Source organism: Myodes glareolus, chromosome 22 (genome assembly GCF_982192425.1).
Source record: "Myodes glareolus chromosome 22, mMyoGla1.1, whole genome shotgun sequence".
In the NCBI taxonomy this organism is placed as follows: domain Eukaryota; kingdom Metazoa; phylum Chordata; class Mammalia; order Rodentia; family Cricetidae; genus Myodes; species Myodes glareolus.
This window is the reverse complement of record NC_142047.1, coordinates 55,454,279-55,477,835: the sequence shown is the minus strand read 5'-3', so window position 1 is coordinate 55,477,835 and position 23,557 is coordinate 55,454,279. Positions and strand designations below refer to the sequence as shown.

Genomic DNA, 23,557 nt, shown 5'->3' with positions numbered 1-23,557 from the left:
AGTGCCTGTAGGTGGCTGGTTGGTTCTAGGGTAGCTGTGGTTGTAGTGTGGCTTCAGATAACTATGGTTATAATGCCTTTAGAAATGGATCCCTTTGTGGTGGCCTTCCTGGCTCTTGTATGTCCATTGGTGACCTGGGAAGTTGTCATTATCCTGCGTGATTGTTCCAAACTATCTGTTAGCGTCCTGTTTTTCTTCTCTTACATTGGAGATTGGGAGTTCAACTCTTTTTTCTGTCACAGAAACCAAATGGCATGGCCCACCTTCCAAAGTCCTGAGCTCCTATAAGGAAAGAGCCCTGCAGAAGGACGGAAGCTGCAAAGATTCCCCCAATAAGCTATCTCATGTAAGTTGTTTGCATATGGCCAGTCACACCCATTAGCCAGGACTGATGTCTGTCAGCACACAGTGGGTGGTACAGCACGCCTGTCCGCAGTGCTCAGGAACGTAGGATGCAGCTCACTACATAGTAGGACTGCAAATGGTGGTTTCATGCTTGACAGTGTGAGGTGCAGCCCTGCACACGGTGTGGCACTGTGTGTGTGTGTGTGTGTGTGGGTGGGTGTGTGTTTTACTCAAGAACATGGATTATATACCTCACAGTAGAGTGACACACTTGTCAGCAGCACATGGGAGCATGGGGCGTGCCCCAGCACACAGTTGACCAGCGTGTACCCACATGTGATGCTCAGTACTCTGGGGAATATCCAGCACACAGTAGGTGCATGCCTGTGGCAGTGATCAAGCACGTGTTGTTTACCACACGGGATACTTTAATACAAGAGGATAGCAGGGGAGAGGAAACGAGAATATTTTCATTTCCCCAGCTTGTAAAGGAACTCACAGAAAGGATGTACAGCAGATTACTGGCAAAGCCATCATGTGCATCCACCCTCCGAGCCTCCGTGTCCCAGGTGATAGTGTTGCACTCCTGTCCCCAGGTGTAGTTAGTTAGCCGTTTACCTGCTTAATGGGATAGTGCAATCATAGAAACTGAGACAGGTTCTTCTGCTGATGTCACTGGGGTGCCCAGTGACCATGGCTGCCTGCTGTCAGTGCACGGTGGCAGCAGTCCACCCACTGCACGTTCCTTGCTCTGCCCACACACAGACTTCCATAGCCTCCACAAGGCAAGTCCCACATGAGACTGACTTGGAAACAGCTTTCTGCGAGACCAGTGCATAGGAGCAGCCTTTCCACATTTTGAAAGTGTGCAAGTGAAAGGAACGGGCAGACTACTGGGTAGCGCTCTCTCCTCTCTTTGTCAGCAGTGAGCATTACAGTCCCCTTAACTGCAGTGTTACAATCCCATTTCTGCAGCCACAGCTCTGGCCTGGCACTGAGTCACTTCCCAGTATGCTCACATTCACCCTACAGTTCCTACAGTACTTCTGTCAGAGGGGACAGGGTCAAACCTGAGGGCTCACTAGTATGGAGGGAAAAGAGAGATGGCCAAACTCCGTGGAAATGCCCAGGTAGGGTACATTGTCCTGGCTCCAAAGCCCTGCCCCTGCTGGTTCTCAGGCTGTGACAGCGGCTGGTCCGAGCACAGTGAACAGAGGAGCTCTCTCCTGTTGTGTTTGCTATTGGTCTTTCAGGGACTGGGAGCATTGGGTGCTTTTCAAACAGGTGTGTTCTGGAACCTCCCTTCTTGGGACATCATTTGGCTTTAGCCTCCCCAAAGCCCACATGCTTGTGTGCAGGGCACATCACAGCTCCAGAGTGCTTCTCTGTGCAGGAACTGTGGGGCACTGTGAGCTCAGAGAGTTTCCAGGGACTAACCAGATGTTTTACCATCATGACTCAAATCTGGATCTCCTTCCCCAAACTTGAGCTGGCATTGTAACTTTTAAGAGGAAATGCCATATTGGCCGTAATTGGCTGTAAATGTGATCTCCTCTACCTAGTTTTTACATCCTTCCCAGTCTATGTAATCCTTCTCAGTGGCGTGTGACCTACTTTCGTGTGTTATACACCTTTGATTGACCAAAGAAAGGATGCTAAGCTCATGACAGTGATTGGGGGGTGGGGGGTCAGGAGGCAGGGCCTGTGCAGGAGGCCAGGCTGGTGGCCTAGAAAGGTGGCCTAGTGGGCATAGTGTCTACAGTGTGAACATGAGAACATTTGGTCCCTAGCACCTGTTTCCAGCCAGGTGTGGTGATGCACCCTGGCAGTCCCAGCACTGGAGAGGCAGGCACAGGCAGATCCCCGGGCTTCTCAGCCAGCTGAGTTGACAGGTTACAAGTGAAAGCCAGAGATGCTGTCTCTACAAGAAAATAGACTGGCATCCTGAGAAACAGAAGGAGGCTAACCACTGTTACGTCTCCGTCTCTCTCTCTCTCTCTCTCTCTCTCTCTCTCTCTCTCTCTCTCTCTCTCTCTCTCTCTCTAAGGCTATTGTGGAGAAAAGCCATGTTTCTGTTGGCAGCACCAGGAGCACACAGACTGTAGCCCAGGTCCTGGCTGTAGTCTAGTGTTTGGGGAGGGCAGGGCATGGGGTCGCCCAAAGGCCATCTTCTGTCTGTCCTCTTCTCCAGATCGGGGATAAGAGCTGCTCCAGCCACTCTAGCAGCAACACCCTCTCCAGTAACACGTCCAGCAACAGCGATGACAAGCACTTCGGGTCAGGGGACCTGATGGACCCCGAGCTGCTGGGGTTGACCTACATCAAAGGTGCTTCCACTGACAGCGGCATTGACACCACTCCGTGCATGCCAGCCACCATCCTTGGCCCCGTGCATCTGACGGGTAGCAGGTCTCTGATCCACAGCCGGGCCGAACAGTGGGCTGATGCTGCCGATGTCTCGGGAGCTGACGATGAACCTGCCAAGATGTATACCATGCGTGGCTATGCCTCCGCCATCTCCACCAGTGCTACAGAGGGTAGCATGGGTGACCTCAGTGAGATCTCTTCTCATTCCAGGTGAGCCGTCAAGGGCCACGCTGCACCTGCTCCTGCCTGGAGCCGTGGAGCCGTAAAGGCGGGGCCTGAGGCTGGGTACTGCTGGCTACCCAACTGTCTGACCTCACAGGGAGGTTTTGCCTCCAAAGCTCTGTTGTGGAGGTGTGCATGTTTAGTCTGTCCCCATGATTTTACTCTCCTTTTAAATGTGAGGGGATTGCCACTTCTGTCTCCCGGCTCAGCTGTGACACTGATGTCCTCTGATAAAGAGCTGTAAGCTCGGTAATCTCAGTGTCTACCAGCCATGTCCACCCTACAGGCCACCTGCAGCCCAGCTCTGAATATGGCACAGCTCATTTATAGACGACAACATCATCTTACCGTGTCTGTCAAAAGACAGTTGGGGACCTGTGGAAGAGGGAGGGCACAGTAGTAGACACCTCATCAGGTACCCTCCTTGTGTAATCTGTGAACACATCAAACTGTCTGTGCCCCTGAAGCCTGATGGCAGGCCAGACTTGAGATTTCTGGTGTGACCATTTATGTACAGCTGGAATTTGGGTTTTGGCTCCGTGGGTGGGTGTGTGCACATAGTGTAGTGCCCCCAGAAGCCAGGAAAGGGAGTTGGGTCCTCTTGAGCTGGAGTTATAGATCATTATAAGCCATCAAGGGTGGGCTCTGGGAACCAAACTCAGGTCTTCTGGAAGTGCAGTGAACGTGCTTAAATGCTGAGCCATCTTCCCAGCCCCCAATTGGGATTTTTAAATGAAGAGTTAGCACCCAGTCAGCTATAGGTGCAGGCCTATAATCCCTGATGGTGAAGGCCTATAATCACAGCACAGGTTAGTCAATTAGTCAATTAAAGGTGATCTTGAACATTTTAGTGAGATCCTGTCTCAAAATTAATTGATTTGTTTATGAAATAGCTCTAGGCTCTGGTGAATTCAACCCTCCCAGTGTTGGGGTGAGGGGGAAGCTAAATATCAGGGAATTGTGTTCTAAATGTAGATGGATGATACATGCCTCTGTGTAGTTTTGTATTCCTACTTGACAGACATATATATATATTAGTTTAAAAACTGATAATTTCACATTTCTGCCTTCTCTTCAAAGACTCAGAGAAGAAACGTGTGTCACTGTGTCTGTGGGTGGAATTTACTCAGTCAGTATGACTTCTACTGACGTTTGCACAGGGCTCTGGGTCACTTCCTGACTTCTCAGAGCTCCCAACCACAGAACAGGGCCCATAATGGGACAGTCTTCTAGGACCCCGGACTGATAGGCATGTCTCCAGGAGGTGGTGCCTGCAAGCTCCTAGACAGGCCTCCTGAGCAGTGGTCACCAGAGTGTTCCCTAGAACTTTGCCCTGCCCTCCCGTGGCCAGTCCAAAAGGACAGTGGCGGCCATGAGTGCTGTGTATACAGCCAGTGGGGTAGAGCTACGCTCTCCTTTGTTCATTTAACTTTCTATGTCATTCTGCCTCACGTAACTGAAATGTCTTGAGCTGTTGGGGTTCTGCTTGGTCAAGGGACATTGCCCGACATTAGAATCCCTATCTTTAGCCTGCATGTGACAGCCTTCACACCGTAATTCCTCATGGCTAAAACTGATTGCCACCCGCAGGCCTTGCTCCTTGATGTTCCTGGGTGAGAAGACTCTTTGCAGTGTATTCAGAAGGCACAGGTCTCACTGAGAAGCCCGTTCCAGCTAGCTTCTCTGTCATTGCTATGATAAAATTCATGGCAAAGGCAGCTTAAGGAAAAGCGTTCATTTTGGCTCATGGCTTGGGGAATGCAGTCCATCCTGGTGGGGAGGGCATTGTAACAGGAGAGACAGGAGAGTAGGCAGCTGTCACATGGCATCTGTGGTCAGAACGCGGATAAATGCTGGTTCTCAGCTCACTCCTTTGTATTGAGTCTAGGACCCAGTCTGTGAGATGATGCTGCCACATTCAGAGTTGGTCCTTGTCATACCCTCAGACACAACTGTCACCCCAGGATTCCAGATCTAGTCAACAAGACTGGGCAGAGAGAACAGAGGGTGAGGAGGTTGTGGACGAAGCAGACAGCCTTGCTGCTTTTTTACCAATTTTGTTTAGTGAAGGAAGTTCAGTGCTGGGTAACATTGTATTCAGGGATCGCGTGAGCTCAAAGATGATTCCCACTGTCTTCTCAGGGTCTGATAAAAGGCGACCATCCTGTAACAGCTTCACTGGGGTCTTGCTGCCCTGTAGCATCTTTTCGAAGCTCAGGACACTTGTAAGAAACCTGGTGTCAGGAATCAGGATGCTCTCAGGGACTCGTGGAGTCTGTTTGGCAGCAGTGGGGTTTCCTTGGGCACTGCCTTCAGTGCGCACTCCTTTCATAGAGAAAGGTGCTCGAGGGGACTCTCTCAGATTCCTCATCTATTAAAGAGTCCATGAGGAGTTGGGCTGAAGCTCCTCGGCGCCCTTGGGTTTTCTACCTGCAGTGAGACTGAGGCCTGGCAGCTGAGGTGGAATTTCAGGCGGAGTGCCCCTGCCACCTGCCTGCCTGGTGCTGCAGCTCAGTTCTCCAGCTGTGTGTCTCGTATTGTTCTTGCCACAGGAGAGCCACATGTGACCGTGGGAGCCGCTGTTCAGGGGCAGAGAGGTCACCCTGCCCTCCCAGCCCAGTGGCCAGCTCTGACCACGTCACTGCTGTGTGTGACAGTGTTATCGCCTTTGTCTTTCTCCACAGTGGCTCTCACCATTCAGGAAGCCCCTCTGCCCACTGTTCCAAAAGCACTGGGTCTCTGGACAGCTCCAAGGTCTACATCGTTTCTCACGGTGGTGGTCAGCAGGTACCCGGGGCCGTGGCGAAGCCTTACCATAGACAAGGGGCAGCGAACAAATATGTCATTGGCTGGAAAAAGTCAGAAGGCAGCCCGCCGCCTGAAGAGCCCGAAGTGGCTGACTGCCCTAGGTGAGTGGCTTCCTCCCATAGGAAGTGCATTCTGGAAAAGGACAGCCAAGAAATGTTTGTTTCAAATTCATTGTGTGTGTGTGTGTGTGTGTGTCCTAGTTGAGGTTACTGTTGCTGATAAACACCATGACCAAAAGCAAATTGGGGATGAAGGGGTTTGGCTTACACTTCCACGTTGCAGTCTGTTACTGAAGGAAGCCAGGACAGGAACTCAAGCAGGTAGGAACCCGGACACAGCAGCTAATGTAGAGGCCATGGAAGAGCGCTGCTTGCTGGCTCTCATGGCTTCCTCAGCCTGCTTTCGTACAGAACCCAGTACCACCAGCCTAAGGTTCACCATCCACAGTGGGCTGGGCCCTCCCCCTCTCTGTCACTAATTAAGAAAATGGCCTACAGGCTTGCCTATATCCTGATCTTCTGGAGGCATTTTCTCAGTCGAGGCTCCCACTTCTCAGATGACTCTAGCTTGTGTCACGTTGACACAAAACTAGCCAGCACAGTGTAAGCGTGTGCATGTTTGTACAGTTAGGTGGAATCCAGAGGACAGCCCCTGGGATGTTCTTCAGGCTCCGTCTACCTTCGGTGAGATAGGGTGTTGTAGAAAATTATTCTAAGGTGTGTTACTTTTGTTTATGATGCATTTGTGTAACTCTGCGAAGCTGTGTGTGATTCTTTGCCTGTCTACAACACCAGATGGTCTAATAAAGGGCTGCATGGCCAGTAGTGAGGCGGGGCTGGTGGACAGTGACTGTACATAGGAGGGGAAATCTTAGAAAAGAGCAAGGAAGAGAAGAGAGAGGAAGGAGCAGGAAAGGAGGAGAGGAGGACACTGGGAGCCAACCACACAGCCAGCCAGGGAGCAGAGTGAAAGTAAGGAAAGGAAAAGGCCCAGAGGCAAAAGTGACTGGGATAAGATGAGAAAAGCTGGCTAGAAACAAGCCAAGCTAGGGTCAGGCATTCGTAGGTAAGGAGAAGACTCTGTATGATTTATTTTGGAGCTGGGTGTTGGGCCCCTAAAAGAGTAAAGAGATTTTAAAAAACCGTACAAACAAACAATAGAACCTCTCGTTGGTCTGGAGCTTACTGAGTAGGTGGAGGCTGGCCAGCCCTTGAGCCCCAGCGCCCAGCAGCGGGATTCCAAGTGCAGATCACCGTGTTCAGTCTTTCCCCCGTGCTGGGGATGGAGTTCAAGTCCCTGTGCTTACAAGGCAAGCATTTTACCCACGGAGCCTTCTCCATCTCCTGGCTTGTCTTAAGCTCCGTAACTGTTGGCATCCATGTTTCTCTCTCTAAAGTCTTGGTTTTATTATTACTGTAGTGATGATGATGTGGAGTGGTCCCATAGCGTGAGTCTGTAGAGTTGGTTCTCTCCGTCTGCCATAAGGGTGCCTGGGATTGAACTCAGATCATCTGGCTTGCACATTGAGATGGCAAGTCCTCTGCCTGATGAGCCATCTCTCCAGCCCTTGACTTTTATAAGTTTAAAAAAAATGTAAAACTCTGCTGTCTTTGATTCTATATCCAAAAAGCTGTCTGCAGTGGAGTCATGGTAACAGCTGGCAATGGTGTAGGCACAGACTCTGGTATCTCAAGGCCAAGGGCAGCACGAATTCCACAGTCCAAGAACATACAAGCAAAAGCACTTAGCTGATTGTTTTGTAGGACTCTTGAGCTTTGATGGGCAGGTGGGGGATAGTCTGTGTGTATGAAAGGAGGAAAAACTGAAGGTTTGGATGATCTGAGAAGCCTAAGAAACTGTGTGTCCTAAGGTCTGAGTCCTGTGCTCCGCTGTGTGAGTTTGCCATGGTGTAGGTGTGGGCTGGGTGTGCCGTGAATGCACGGTTTATGGGAGGGTGCAGGGACTCTTAAAGGATGCAGTTCAGAGTTAAGAGATGTTTGTGAACTAGCCCTGGTGACTGTAAAATGATCCCGTATTAAACCCGGCTATCACATTGCTAGTTTCTAAGGTGACTCTTGTGTTAGTGCTGAAACTGTCCCTGGAATCCCGGAATATAGAGAATCATGTCAGTGTCTTGCAAAATGTTTGAGAAGGCCCTTTCTCCTGTGCCTTTCACATGGTGACTGATCTTAGGGGAAAATAAGGGTGTTCTGTCTGCTGGGTACTTCATGAACTGCATCCCAAGCCTGCTGTAAATTCCAGAAAGCACGGTTGGAACCTTGGTGGGTGGGGCCCAGGCTCTGTGTGTGTTTATGAGTGAGCCATACTGACATCAAGGGAAAGGGGTGATGCAGGAGTGTTGAGGGTAGGGGCTTAGCATCCCTGGGGAAAAACTCCACACATGCTGGATGGGGCCCATCATGTCCCTGCTGCAGCCCCTCGCCTCAGAAGTCGTCCTGATCCCATGGTGTGGGACAAGTGGCATTCTCCCATGCGTATGCTCAGGCCTGTGTTACAGGGAAGGCCTGTGGAAGTCACCATCCTGCCCCTACTTTCTAGGACTTGAGCCCAGAGTAGATATGTCAGGCATTGTGTCAGTGTAGGACTGTAGCCCACATGTGTGTTCACACATCAGCCGTAACTGTTGAAGGCGTGTCCATTAGGTTCTAAGGAAAGACATCCACTCAGGACTGCAAGGCTGGCTTTTGAGTCCTGTCATGGTACCACCTACCAGGTTACTGGAAGAGCCATTCAGGAAGCTACCAGACAGCCATGAGGCTAGCACCGCTGTGAATTCAGCGCTGGCAGTGCCCCTATGTAAACGGTAATGGTGGAGTGATAGCACCTGGAACCCCAGGTGCAGACAGGTGTTACCCAGGGATCCCTGGCCAGCCAGCCTATCCAAAACAGTGAGCTTCAGGTCCAGCAAGAGACCCTGTCTCAAAACTAAGATGGGGAGTTGTAGCACAATTAATAAAAACCCAGAGACAGAAATTGGGGTTCAACCTGAAGGTCAGAAAAGCAAAACAGCCAGTCACTGACTCTTACTGCTACCTCAGTCTGAAATGGCGATCCTGCCTCCAGGAATCTCAGAATGAGACTGTGTCTGAAAGCTGTCTCCTCCTGTCTTATATTCCTCTCTACTGCTGGGATTAAAGGCATGCACCACTACTACCCGGCTTCCATGGCAAACTAGTGTGGCTACTGGTATTAAAGGTGTGTGCCACCACTGCCTGCTATGTATGGCTAACCAGTGTGACTGTTTTAATCTCTGGACTTCAGGCAAGAATTATTTATTAAAATGCAAATGAAATATCACTACCAGGAGCTACAGAAAAAGACATCTCAATTTCAACCTCTGACCTAAACCTTCACACACACAAATGCATAGACATGCATACACCACCAGAAAGAAAGGAAGGGAGGGACGAAGAAAGATCACCAATTCCTTTAAAATTGTGCAATTGAGCCTTCCGTGATGGTTTTGCCCACAGTATCCTGTATTTTAAAATAGCATAAGCAGAGGAGCAGTTGTGCCTGGTACCTGCGAGTATCCCTGCTTCCTGCCAGTCAGCCTTCAGAGCCTCTGAGCATGGCCAGCTCCACCCAGAGTGGGCTCTTCTCTGCACTCGCTGTATACTCCCTCCTGCGTGTATGCCTGTACATTCAGGCTAGGGGTCATCCGGGGTCCCTGTGTAGTCACAGTGACCAAAACAGAATAAACCTTGGAACGTATTTGGCATATCACTGAAGACATTTTCCCAGAATTAGTATAGCAGAGAGGGCTGGTGAGTCTTACCCCATAGGCGCTAGAAGCACCCCCTGTAAGCTGCATGATCGTGTTTTGGCGTCATCCACACTGCGGCTGTTGATAAAACCTGTAGGTTTTTCTGTCTCCCCTAAATCAAACAGGGCCTGATGATCTAGAGCACTTCCCAGCCCTGATATTGGGACCCAGAGTCAAGTATTTCTTGGACATGCCATTCCTAAAAGCCATGTGTGGCTCACTCCCTAGAAGACTCATCTGCAAAAGTCCCCAAGGTTTTTGGAGTTCTGGTGGCCCCCTTCTCATGCCCTATCAAACACAAGCCTGTCCCTTCTCCAGTCATGTCTGGGAGGTCTGGAGAGCTGCTGTCCCAGGTGTCTGCTCACACGGTCAGTATCACCTGGACTTTAAGGTAGAGAGGGATAAGCAGAAAGCCATAGAGAGTTCCCCATCAGGCCTAGTCACTGTGGACAGACCCTGGTCTGTTTCCTATTCTCAGTCCACCGTGAGCTGTCACTCTGTGATGAGGTAGCATTTCATTGAAGCAGACACATCAGTGCCGCAGTGACTGGGGTCACCCTCTGTAGCCCTCCTCTGTGGGCAGCCAGTTGTGTGACACAGATCATCCAGCCTGATTATCCTGGGTCCCCGGAAGTGTCTGGCTGCTCAGATCATGTTTTGTCCACAAACCTTGCCAGAGTAACTCCCTAGTCTCTCCAGGAAAGGACCTGGGCACAGTAATTCAACCTGGCAGGCTTTTGTAGCTGTACATACATTTTCATATCCTTGTAATTAAGGGAGACAGTGGCTTTATTTATCCAAACAGCTTTGTGAAGTCACCAGTAATGAAACCTGCTTGGCTCATGCCTCAGCCAATTTCTCTTAAACCCGAGGCCACCTGGGACAGCCTTCTCTCTTCCCTGGAAGCCATGGAGTCCTGCTGCCTGGCCCCAGAGAGCTGCGTGTCTCTGCAGTGCCTCCGATGATCATGGAAGCTACTTTCTGACACAGTTTAGGAGGGAAGTGCGACCTTCTTTTAAAGTTGGTAGTGTTTTCATCTCGGGTTTTGAGGATCTGAGTTGTGTGTGAATTATTCAGAAATCTTAACTATTTTTAAGCTTATTTCACAGAAGCAGGATGGTGTAGGGATGGCAAACACACATGCGCACACACAGTGAATTTCCAGAACTGAGAATTGCGGGCTTCCAGAGGGAGAAAGTGTGTGTGTGTGTGTGTGTGTGTGTGTGTGTATACACATACCAATATCCTTGGCCCGATGTGGCTCAGACTCTCTCCACCACTGTGATTGTTTGTTTGTTTGTCAAGGTGGTTTCTCTGTATAACTAACTTGCTCTGTAGCCCAGGCTGGCCTCGAAATCTTACAGAGATCCACTTGTTTCTGCCTCCCAAGTGCTGGGATTAAAGATGCGTGCTACTACCACCCAGTCCCACTGTGATTTTTGAGACAGTGCCTGTCACTGGTCTGGAACTTGCTAATTAGTCTAGACTGACTGCCCAGTGAGCCCCATGGATCTACTTGTCTCTGCTGCCCCAGTGCCAAGCATACCTCCATACCTGCCTTTTATTTTTTTTCCTCTCATCTAGATTCCGGAAGATTGAACTGAGGTCCTCCTACTGGACTCTCTTTCTCAGCCTTTACAGATGTTTCCTGGACTTTCATCTGACCACCAAGGGTGTTTTCTAGGTAGGCCACAACTCCTCTGAACCTCTGTTCTGGTTTATTCCATCAGGATATATGGCGAGATGGACATCATGTCTGCAGCCACTCAGCATCCAGCAGTGGTGGGAGACTCTGTTCCAGAAGCTCAACACGTCCTATCCAAAGATGACTTTCTGAAGTTGATGCTTCCCGACAGTCCCTTAGTGGAGGAAGGAAGACGGAAGGTGAGTGATCCTTCGTGAGGACCTTGAGTCACCAGGAGCACCTGCAGTCAGTCTGAAGCAACTGTGGGGCCACGATACTTCTCCTCAAGCCTCCTGTGGTCCCGCCAACAGTCCAGGACAGAGTGGCCATTGTCACTGCCAGAATTTGGGCCTTTTTTCCCCCAAGACGGTGTTTCTCTGTGTAGCTCTTGCTGTACGAGAACTCGCTCTGCAGACCAGGCTGGCCTAGAACTCACAGAGATCCACCCGCCTCTGCCTCCTGGGTGCTGGGATTAAAGGTGTGCGCCACCACTGCCCCAGCTTAGATTTTGGTTTGTTCTGTTTTAGTACTGAGGTTGGAACTCTAGGACTTTGCATTCTAGGCAAGAGCTGCAGCCCCACTCTGCAAGTCCTTCAGATGGCAAGCAAACCTGGGGAGGCCAGGGTGGGAGCTTTGCAGTCTTGAAGGTGCTCTGCAAACCAGGTAGGCTCCCCTAAGGACTCAGCTCCAACTGTGACCTGCTACATGAGCTTATGCAAATAGCCTCTGTATGCTGATGGGATAAAAGAGTGTGACGATAGCGGTCTTCCAGGTTCAGGGCTGTGCTAGCAGTGACACATAGGAGCCTAGCACAGTGCCTAGACATGACTGGCAACAGACCTTAGCCAGTGAAGTTCACACTTATTAACTAACCCAGGCCCTTCAGCCTGTACCCTGCCCAGGTCTTCCTGGAAGGCTGTCTGTTCCAAAAGTGAATGGGAGCGAGTCACAGTCCCACTGTGTAACCTTGTGTTCTGCCTTCCAAAGCTGTGGAGCTCAGAGCGACAGTACTGTACCATCCTCCTGCTCAGCACACCTTCTCAAGAAGGGAATTCACTGCTCTTTGCTTTGCTCTCCCCAAGTTCCCTCCCTTCCTCCCTCCCTCCCTCCCCCACCTATCTGTGTGTGTGTGTGTGTGTGTGTGTGTGTGTGTGTGTGTGTTTTGTAAGCCCGTTTTTAAAATGATGCAAAATAGGAGCTACCAGGATGGCTTAGCAGCTGAAGGTGCTTGCTGCTGAGTCTGATGTTACAAGTTCTGTTCCTCGGGCCCACATGATAGAAGGAAAAAGTAGATGCCCCCAAGTTACCCTCTGACCTCCATATATGTACCATGACATATATGTGCCCCACACACCATAAATAAATGAGTGCAACAAAACAATTCTATAAATTTTTGCAAAGTATTAAAAGATCCTAAATAAGTTTAGCCAGTCACTTCTGTTTACTAGACCCTGAGACTCCGGTGGTGGAATATGATGCGTGCCCTAATATTTGGTACCAGAACAGAACCCCTCTTTCACTTGTAATCTAAGCTTCTTTGGTTTAAGTGGGAGAGTAGGCTGTTGCCTGGGATGGCAGTGAGCAGCCAGCTGTGTGCTAGGTTCCCGTTTGCGAACAGCACACCGTGAGCTGGCTTGTGTTCCCAGAGCAGCACCATCAGGCATCCCCGTCCACTTTCATCTAAGCACCTACACTCAGCTATAAAGATCTCGGAGGGGTATGGAAAGGGAATCTCACCAGAGGCCTCACGGTGAGCCTTCTTCCAGCTTGTATCAGATCCAATTAGGGGCCTGCGTGTGCTTGGGTTCAAGGGCGGATGGCTCCACAGCATGCAGCGTCTCAGAGCTCCATGTGTGTGCTTCAAAGATAAATCACTTCCTTTTCCCAGTACAAGTGGGCTTGGCAGCTCACACACATGCCAGCTGCTTTCTTCACCAGAGAGGCCAGACAGAACGAGGAGAGCACTGGCGATGGGAAGATTCCGAGGCTCCTTGCCACATCCAGAATGTTAATACCCACCTCTGGATGTATCAGAAACGAGTGTTCTAGAAACGGCATTTACACGAGAGGAAAATGGTTTAGAATGCCAAAGAAGGGGTGGTGATTCAGACCAGGTCTAACTTGTCATGAATCCTTGCTTCCCTTGTTGGGATGTGTTTTGCTGTGCCTGAGATTTGACACCCAGTGACGTCAGTGCTTTCCTTAGAGTTGGCTGTCCTAGGTTCATTTCTCTTGCACTTGTTTGTTTTGTTTTGTTTTTCAAAAAGGCAACTGAGAAGAAAAAAGATTTATTTCGTCTTACAATTTCAGATTACAGTCTATAAATGTGTATAGTCAAGGCAGGAGCTTCAGAGAGGTGGGCACATTGTGCTTGCTTGTGCTCAGCTCAGCTTCTCCACTCTACTGCGTACTGTCCAGGAGCCCATGCTGAGGGCATGCCGAGGGAATGGTGTCGCCCGCAGTGGGCTGGGCCATCCCATACACATTCCACAGGCTAACCCAAAGTGGACATTTGAGACACTCTTCCCAGGTGATTCTAGATTTTGTCAGTTGACAAAGCTGACCCTCGCAATAGTTTTGTTCCATTGATTGTAATTTAGTTTTCAACAATTACAGCACAGACTTTGTAAGTGGTCATTTTTAAGTGGACAGCTGAATTTACTGGATTTAAACTACTTTTCTGGAGCCCATTTATATGGCTCAGAAGATGTCAGTGTTTAGACTCAGGTGGTCCTCGTGTCAATTGCCTGATATTAAAATGTAGTCATTCCCGATTACCATCAAGCCACAGTGTGTGTTTCTGTGGCTGTCAGTTTTCTGAAATGGCGGCTTGTGTATTTCCAGGAGCACTTGCCTCTCTACGGTTCCATTCCACATTTCAGAATTAATACAGCCGTACATGTCTGATCTGTCCAGGTATTTCACTGAATGTCAGAGGAGGGGGCTCTGACATCTAGGCACATGCTTGGCTTTCCTGGACTAATAGAAGACTTGCAGATGCCGCTCCCACAGCACAGTTAGACAGATCCAACTGCATGTTTACCTTGGTGTTTTATTTGGTTTTGAAACGGTTTTGGTATGGCAGCCTAGACTTGCGTGTACTTGCCATGTAACCCAGGCTGGCCTTGAACTCTCAGCAACGCCCCGTCAGCGTCCCATGCACGGGGACATTATGTATGTGCACCACTGCTCCTGACACCTTCAGATTGCTAATACCCCCTGCCTTGTTCAACCCCTAGTTTTCCTTCTATGGAAACCTGTCTCCACGGAGGTCACTGTACCGGACACTGTCTGATGAGAGTGTGTGCAGCAACCGGAGGGGCTCTTCCTTTGCCAGCTCTCGAAGCTCCATCCTGGACCAGGCCCTGCCCAACGACATTCTGTTCAGCACCACTCCACCCTACCACAGCACGCTGCCCCCAAGGACCCACCCTGCGCCCAGCATGGGGAGCCTACGGAGTAAGTGGAGGCGGGCCACCCTGGCTGCCTGGGTGGGCACATGGGATACCTGGGGTACATGTACTCTTCACGTTAGACGTCCCCAATGCACATGGGACGCCTGGGGTACATATGCTCTTCACGTTAGACATCCCCGGTGCACATGCGAGATTAGATAGCAGTTATTTGGCACTGTTTTCTTTGTCTTTTAAGTCATTTTTAAATAGCAAAACTGCAAGGTGGTTTACATTAGACGTTATTATCAAATACTGTTTTTACTTTATCTCCAAAGGAAGTGATATGTAACGTCTAACTTTTGCAAAAAGCACAGTGGCATGGGGTGAGTTTTCAGGTTGTGCCAAGCATTCAGCCCTCCCTTCTCATGGTCCTGGGTGAGGGGAGTGTTAGGAGACCGAGCTCCGACTTTATGACCCTCTGCATGTCTTCTCTATTTCCCTATGCCCAGCTTCACCTGCACCCTGATCACAAGTCAAACTGATGATTGCCAAATCAAATCTTAAAACTATAATCTTTCGTGTCGTGTGTGTGTGTGTGTGTGTGTGTGTGTGTGTGTGTGTGTTTAGGGATGTACATCTGTAGAGGCAGTCTTTTACTGAACCCAGACTTTGCCATTTCAGCTCTCTTGGTTGCCCAGTGAGCCCTGGGATCTGCTGTGTTCTTTGCTGGCACTACGGTTACGAGCGTACATCAGCATGCGTGACCTTTACCTGGGTGCTGAGGATCCGAACTCAGGTCCTCATGTTTGCAGAGCAGGGGTTTAGACACTGGGCTGCCTTCCTAGTCCCAATGTGTGTGTTAGGTTTTGATACCTTTTTAATGTTAATTTCTGTGCCCCGCCCCCCCACTGCTATTGTGCAGAAAAGATAAGTTTAACTATAAATTAATATTAAGGTTGTTTTTTAAATTTTATCATAAAAAAGAACCATCTTTAGAACCAACTTAACTTCTGCACTGTATAAGCATCCCAAGTTATCTGACATAAAGCGTCTTAATAATGTTTAAGAAGCTTAGGGAGGACCTCATCTTGGGCAGTGCTTAATGTATCTCTTTAGGAGCATGGTACTTGCCTGTTGTAAGTCCCCTGAGTTTCTCAATAGAAGGACACACATTTATCGTGTTTGCCCGTGGTCCTCTGAATGTCATAGCCGCACATCCCCTTTTGAGACAGGGCCTCGTGTAGGTCAGGATGACCTAGTAAGTGTCTCTCAAGGCTTTGTGCAGCCACTGAAGTTCTGGTTTATGCCCTTATTTTTTCCTATTTCCCACACTGCAAATGGTCTGTGTTGCTGGATTTTCCATTCAACCCTTCTCCCCCCGCCCTGTGAGAAATGCAGTTTTTAGCTTCAATTTCTTTAAATAAATAATAATAATTAATAATAATAATGAACGACCTCACTTCTTAGACATGTTTTAGGTTCCCAGAATGAGCAGAGAATACAGTAGTTTCCATCCCATCCCCCACCCCACCACAAGCTGCATGGCACCTTGGTTACTGTAGAGCCCACTGACACATGGCTGTCAGCCAGGCCTTAGTTCTGGCTTAGTGTCCACGCTGCGCATGCTCTGTACGGGGGCAGTATGCGTGCCCACCCTCACAGCATGCCCAGATCTGCTTCACGGCCTTCAAAAGCCCAGTTCTTCAGTTTCCCTCCTGCCTGTCCACCTATAGCAAACATGGCTTCCCTGCTGGTTTTGTGGCCCTGTAATAACCTGTAGCTGGAATGTGTAAGCCTTTCATGCTGGCCTCTTTCCTGGCATTAACAGTTCAAGTTCTGTGCTTTTCCCTCTCCGAATGGCAGGTAGTTCATGCTTTGTCTGAATCCTTTCACATATGCCCATAGTATCAAGGCATAATGAGGGAAGAAGCAAGATGTGCCAAGTTCTTGTCCTTTCTTGAGGTGCCGTTGTTATTAGGTGTACTCTCATAAAACATCCTTGTTTGATAACGTGTCTCCTCGAGCCTTCAACTGCTCAGAACTCTGTTCTGGGATAGACGTGCAAACCTGTAATGTGTAACTGGATGTGAATAAGAATCTCGGCAAAAGCATGTAGTGACTTATCTTCCCCAAACACCTCTGATTCCCTTCTGGCTGCCCATGATCCAGCTGGAGAATGCTAGTTCCTGGTCCATGACCACCTCCAATATCTGTGTGACAGTTTCCATCTGTCCCGTCAGAATCCATTCATCCAGTGCCGCCCTGGTTGTTACACAGATTCCTCCCCCCAAAGGGACACACAGCCCTCTGAGAATGTGGCAGCATTCTGAATTGCTGCAGTCTGAACCCTGAACCCCAGAAGCAGGTCTCCAGTGGTGAACACCAAGGAGCACACGCCTGGGAAAACCTTTTAGATTCTCAGAGAAACAAACACTGGCATATGAAGACTTGGGGTGTCCATGTGATGTCTTCTAGCTTGGGTTGGTCTTTTTGCCAGATTGATCCAACCTTTTGACATCAGGACACAGCATTGTCATCTATAAAGTTCACACTCAAGAGCCATCTAGTCGAAGCTGTTGGGATGGCCCCTTAGCCTTTATAATAATACCAGTGACGTCAGACAGGGTCAGGATAGTGGAGTGATATTAGGGATCATGAGTTTGGTGTCTAGGGCTAAAGAGCATGTTGGGTGGGCAACAGGGCCTAGACACGAGCCACCCCTAAAATCTAGGTCCTCATGCAGTCAAGCATGCATGAAATTGCATGACTCTGTCCAGGTGAAGCTGAACATTGTCCACCTGCACCCAGAAATGCTTTCAGGCTAACCACACCCCTTCCGTTCTTCACCTCCTCGGCCCAGGAAGTGCTCCTGTCGTAATCCTGTCCCCCTATTCTCCACATGCATCATCTCATCTGACCCGAGTGTTACGTAGCACGGCCTTCTTGCCTCTGTGAGGAGCCAGACGCTATTCTAGGAGTCAGTCACGTGCTGCCGTAGGCTGTGCGGCTGTGCCCAGGGACCGGCAGCCAGGAGCCAGTCAGTACTGCCACCTAGCTGGTCACTTTCTCAATCTCTGAGGTGCCCCAAGGCTTTGAAGAGTTGCATTTGAAAGGATGGCTTTGGGTAGCCGTGGCAGAGAAGTCTTTTCTAGAAACCATCAAACCTGGAGAACAGAGCACATACTGAGTGTAATATCACAGACCTAGTGGTAACTCTTCCTTCCCGCCATAGCCAAACCACCAGACCATGGGTAGTGCTTACCTGCCAGCTCTGGGTCCACTGTCCTCTGACATGGTAACTGCTTGCTGGCTTCCCGGCATGGAGTCCAGTGATGTGTCTGTGTCAGTTAAAGACGGAACAGGTTTGAGTCTTCGGACATAAAGAATTTGAAAGGGCTTCTCTTGTTCTTAATGACCTCACTTCCACTCAGTGGAAGGAAAAGCTGTTAAGTGCACCTGATTTTGAGTATTGGAAAAGGCATATGTAGCACCTGAGTTATCTAAGAGACAGCCACTGCCTGTGGCTCTCCCTGCTCAGGTTGTCAGGCTGAGGTTCAAATCTCCCCACATTCATCCCAAGCCTTTCTGTCAGTAGTGTGTCAGAATGTCTGGCAGCTCCCCCCTGTCACTCGGATCTCAAGGAAGTGTCACCTCCTTAGACAGGACTCTGTCTCACAGCACCTCATCTAGCCTGGCCTTTTTAGAAGGTTCTGGAATCCCAGTGTGTATCTGTCTCCTAGAGACAGAGCCCGAGAGCTGAGCCCAGCCGTGTCCCAGATGGCCTGCTCTCAAGATGTGATGGAGCGGCCACTCTGTAAAGACAGCGCTGGAGGCCCCAGCCAGAGGGGACGTCTCACTGAGCAGGTCACTTGGTGGCTGTGCCTGTGCTCTCCTGTGAGCAGACTCCAGGGCTGACTGCACCGCACCTGTCTGCACCCCAGTCACTCGCATCATCTGCACCTCAGCACCGAGATTCTTAATTTGTACCTTGCCTTAGAAACAGAACTTGAATTTCTTAGCCCCAGACTGCCAGGTGGTTGTTTCCTTGAGTAATTGGGGGAGTGATCTTTCCACAGGAGGGTGTTAACTCTCACCCCACCTTCTCAGTTAGAACCACTGTCCCTTTACTCCTCCCATGGGCCTCCATCCCCTCCTTTATCATGCCAGCCAGCCAGCCACTGTCCCGATTAGTCTAACAACACCAGCCACAGTCTTCTTCCCAGCTCTGCCCAATGGCCCCTGCAGCGTACCACAGAGAAGGCCTCGCAGGAAGGGTCCAACAGTCTTGAGTGTTATCTTTCCCAGCCCGTGTTCCAGCCTTTGCTGCTGGCTTTGCACTTGACAGTAGCACAGTGCAGGCATGGACTGCTGATGTGTGCAGGGAGGGGCTGCCACAGTGTCCCCTCAGAGGAGACTGGTAGCACGTTGGCAGACATCCCCACATCGCAGCATGGTCGCCTGGAAACAGCACTGTCTGACTGGTGTCACTGTCACTGGGAGCAGACTGTGGTGTCCTTCAAGGCCACACACGCAAAGTGATGCCTGTCCCATTCCAGATGCCAGCGCCTCACAGCTTCCCGGAAGGATGGAGGGGCAGAAATCACAGGTGCATTTGCTTGATTACGCCCCTGAACTTAATTGCAGGTTCAGCCAGCCAGGTGGTCATTACTTTGATTGGTCTCATTAGTCAGATGCAGCCACAAGCAGCTGCATGCAACGCTCTGGGCAGGTTCAGAAAAGGCGCTTTGAAATCGTCCGGTCAGGCCCTTTCAGAACGGATTCTCAGATGCATAACGAGTTCTTAACAATGAGTGATATTAATGTCCTGGGCACTGAAGGAGCTGAGCGAGAGTTTGAGGAGAAAAGGAAAGGTGGGAAACTCACGTGCGCTGCGGAAGGAGAACTGTCCAGCGTTCCAGGAAGTGAGGGAGGGCCAGGGCTTCTGGTGTGGCAGCAGTCGGGCTGTTTTGGGAAGTCGGAAAAGTGGGCCCACAGTCGCATCTGCACATAGGTCATGAAGAGCCATCCTTTCTTCTCATCTTTAGTTGGAATAGTCTCACTACATTTGGGTGGGGAAAAAGGTCCTTGTGATGTCTGTAATGTTTACCTACTGTTCAGCTTTGCTGACCTTGTTCCTCAGACTTTGTAAGTCGTCAGGAAAGAGAGTGCTACCAGCCTGTCTCAAGGCAGTGTGGAGGTTGAGGCACATTTTAAAGGGGACAGCTGAGGAAGCAAGCAGGCTCTTACCCCAGGTACCTCCAGAAAGCTTCTGCAAGAGCGTGAAGTGAGGATGTTCTTCAGGGACCCGTGCTGGCGGCCCCTGCTTGCTCTCTACCATCTAGTCGGTCTCGTGTTGGCTTTTTATACCAAACCTCAATCTCTTTTGGGTAGTGGCAGCTTAATGTTTCCTAATGTAGCAGGACATGTTTTATATAACATCTTAGGCACCTTTGTGAGAGATGATGGAGGTCCCTGTGCTGTAGCCAACTCTATGGCGACCCTAGCAATCGCGCCATGACCGAGTAGGGGCTTGCTCTCCACTCTGACCCCAGGAGGATCGGCAGTGCTGTTGGAGTGGGGACAATGGTACCTCTGCAGGGACTGATGGACTAGCAGATGCAGGCTAGGGACTGATGGTGCTCATACTGAGTAACTGACTGTGAGGATGCTCTGGCTGGCTGACTGTGAGGGCAGTGACTCATGGAATGACAGGTTGACTGATTCTAGACAGGGAGTGTGGTGCTCATACTGTGGGCAAGAGTGACTGTAGTCTTGCTGTGACCTACTATCTGACTGGCTCTGTGTGGGTAACAGTGTTCATGCTGTGACTGACCATGTACGGTGACTAATGGGTAGACGAACTGACCACATTGGGTACTGCAATGCTTATATTGAGGTACTCTGTGGAATCTATGTTACCCTTGCTGTGACCAGCCAACTGACTGATTCTTTGTAAGGGTGTTAGTGCACATGCTCACTCTGCCTGGCTGGCTGATTCCCTATGAGGTTGAGGGTGAAGCTATCCATGCTGTGACTGACTGGCCTTCTGACCAACTCTTTGAGGGCAATAATACTCATGTTCTGACTGACAGACTAACGGACTGACAGAGTCTGGGGACCATGGTCCCCATGCTGTGACTCAGGGTGGAGACAGACTGACTTACACTCTGATTTTGTTTCTACTCAGATGAGTTCTGGTTCTCCGACGGGTCCTTATCGGATAAGTCCAAGTGTGCAGATCCTGGCCTGATGCCACTACCAGACACAGCCACAGGGTTAGATTGGTCCCACCTTGTGGATGCTGCACGAGCGTTTGAAGGTAAAGATGCACCCACACCCAGGGCCCCTCTGTGTGCTCAGCGAACATGCTCCTGCGGGGCCTGTACTGCAGCTTAGGAGCACATGTCTATGTATTGGATCCTCTGGCAAATGTTGAATGCTTTGCCCATCTTTGAAGATGAAGATAGGGAAGACATGGATCTAAGGAGGCATCTAGAGGTGGTCATGTCGTTTGGTGAATAGTGCTAGGCAGGGATTTCAAACCCTAAATTCTACTCCAGGCACCAACTGCCCCCTGACCAGGCAAGCCCCCTTTCCTCTTTGGCTCCATTGCCCTGTGTAGAAAGCATGCATGGTTGCCTAGTTCCTACTGTCTCTGTCCTTGAAACACACTAAGGTGACCTGGGAAAGCACCCTCATGAGGCTGAAGCTGCTGTGTTTGTTGGAACTGTGTTTGTAGCCTGCTGACTTGGTGCCAACATGAATGACTCTGGCAGGATGATTTGCTCCTTGCAAATCCCCCTACCAGTGTGGGTCTCAGCTTCTTCTAAGCTTCAAGGTCGGTGGATCAGTTAAGCCCATGGGTCAGTTAAGTGTGTAGGTCAGTGGGTTAGTTAAACCTGTGGATTGGTGGGCTGCAGAGGGTCAGTTAAGCCTGGTGGTCGGTGGGCTGTGGTGAGTCAGTTGTACTCTGAGAATCCTGGCTGCCATGCTGGTTTTGATCGCCATCAGTGCTGTGATTGTCTAGTTGAAGCTGCCACCTAGGGAATGTTCTTCTCCAGCTTATGGGGAACTATACACAAAGTCAATGAAGAAGCTGCTTCCCATGGTTTGGGCCTTGTGTGATGCAGGGCCACAACTCTTAGTTTCTGGCATTTGCCACTTGTATTATTTTTCTCATTGTTGTGACCAAATATCTGACAATAGCTTGTGGAAGGACAACCTGCTCTAGCTCATGGTTTGAGAGGTGCCGTTGAAGGCATGCTCATGGGCAAGCCGTGGCCATGGGAGTCGGCAGGAGATGTTCATTCCCATCTCAGCAGACCAGAGATGAAGGTGGGGCAGGTTGGATCCCATGTCCTTCATCCAGCGCGATCCCACCTCTTAAGTTTGCACACTGTCCCCAGGCCAGGCCCTGGCTGGGATGATGACACACATGCCCATGGGAACATTTTGCACGCAGGCCGGCACTGCAGCTTCCTTTCTGTCCGCGCCTTTCCCGGCAGATGAAGTGATGTGGGATTGTTTGTTGGGGTTGCCTTGCCTTCTGTCCACTGTGAGGCTGCCAGGCCTTCCAGCCCTAACAGAGTATGCTGTCCCTAGGGCTCAGAGCCACCATTGGCCCCTCACACCCGTCAGTTGCTTGTGGCTCTACGTCCCACCTGTGACATCGGCCACAGAAGGCCAAGGTCTGCTGCTGTGACCTCTTCTCTCCTCTTGTGGCCTGGCCTGCTAGAGCGGCCTCCTGTATGTCCATGCCCCTCGTGTGCATGTCTGCCGGGGGAGGGAGGGAGTTTGCTATTGAGACCGGACAGCTGAGAAGGGACACTCACACACAGGGACCGTGCCCTCTCTGCGTCCCCGCTAGTACATCACTCCCTTCTGGAAACATCTGAATAGTGTACATGTACTTGTTTGTGTCACTGTTAGAAGCCGCTAAGGGCGCTGGGGTAAAATGTCCTACTGGATTCAGACTTCAGCTCTCATGTTGATATACCACGCAGGTGGTACATCTGAAAACAGGTTTTTAAAGTGAAATTTACCAGCCTGTTGGAGTGATCTTAAATCGGCAGTCATAATGACAAGCAGAAGAACCTCACCGGATTGAACCCAACAGCTTTCCTTCATAGAAGAGGGTGCTCGGGGACCCCATCTGAGATCATCCAGCTGAATGTGGCCTTTTGGATGATAGAGCATATAAGGCGTGGAAGGGCGTGGGTGGGGTTCTTCAGTGATACAACTGCCTCTGGCTTGCACAGACGCCTCTATAAGTCACCCCCAGAAACTCATTGGCTCACCATGCTGCCTTGAATGGGGTCTTTTCTTTGGTTTGCCAGAGCTGTCTACATCTGGGATGAATAGATGTTTCTTTCCATTTCCTCAGGAAAACTTATCAAGCAGACACCACAATTCTTACTTAGAAAATCCAAACAGGAATTCCTCGCTGGCAGTCATGTGGTCCATCGACTTGCCTCCTTCATCCACCTTTAAAAGGCCATGTTCATCTTCCCTGAGCTAAAGCTTAGATTTTGTTGTGTTATTCAAGAGTAGAGCTGAGCACCAAACTCACCATCCCTTCCATTCCAGTTGTTTGAATGTGCGTAGATGTGATTAGTGTGAAGAGTGGGGGTGTTCCTGTGACCACAGAGGCGTCATCAGGAAGCTTGCCCAAGGCCACTCCACGAGTGCCCTCCAGAGAGAAACATTCCCAGACCTTGCTGACCACAGACAGGGAAAACAATTTGTCAAGAACACCAGAGCTGGAACTTGAGGTTGGAATTTTGGAGAGGTGTGAAATGTTACTCTGTAACCGCCCAAGAATTAAGGAATTTCCCCGTTCTCTTTCTGTGAGTAGTGATGAAGAGAGTGCCACCTGTGTCATAGAGAGCAGTTCTTAAAGACACACACAATGTTTTAGAAACATTTTAGTGAACAAGTATGAAAACTAAC

At 50.0% G+C, this 23,557-nt stretch overlaps 1 protein-coding gene across 7 annotated transcripts in view; it reads left to right on the top strand.

Annotated features, from left to right (window-relative positions):
* Sipa1l2 (signal induced proliferation associated 1 like 2) overlaps positions 1-23,557 on the top strand; it is a 157,828-nt gene that overhangs the window by 120,529 nt on the left and 13,742 nt on the right. For 6 of the 7 annotated variants that reach the window (XM_085681908.2, XM_085681910.2, XM_085681906.2 and 3 more), the window contains exons 14-19: positions 243-346; positions 2,537-2,922; positions 5,619-5,843; positions 11,260-11,413; positions 14,453-14,672; positions 20,796-20,927. In XM_085681908.2, coding sequence (XP_085538034.2) covers positions 243-346; positions 2,537-2,922; positions 5,619-5,843; positions 11,260-11,413; positions 14,453-14,672; positions 20,796-20,927 — 1,221 coding nt within the window. The remainder of the gene's footprint in view (positions 1-242; positions 347-2,536; positions 2,923-5,618; positions 5,844-11,259; positions 11,414-14,452; positions 14,673-20,795; positions 20,928-23,557) is intronic. The other variant, XM_085681911.2, reaches the window with a different exon arrangement.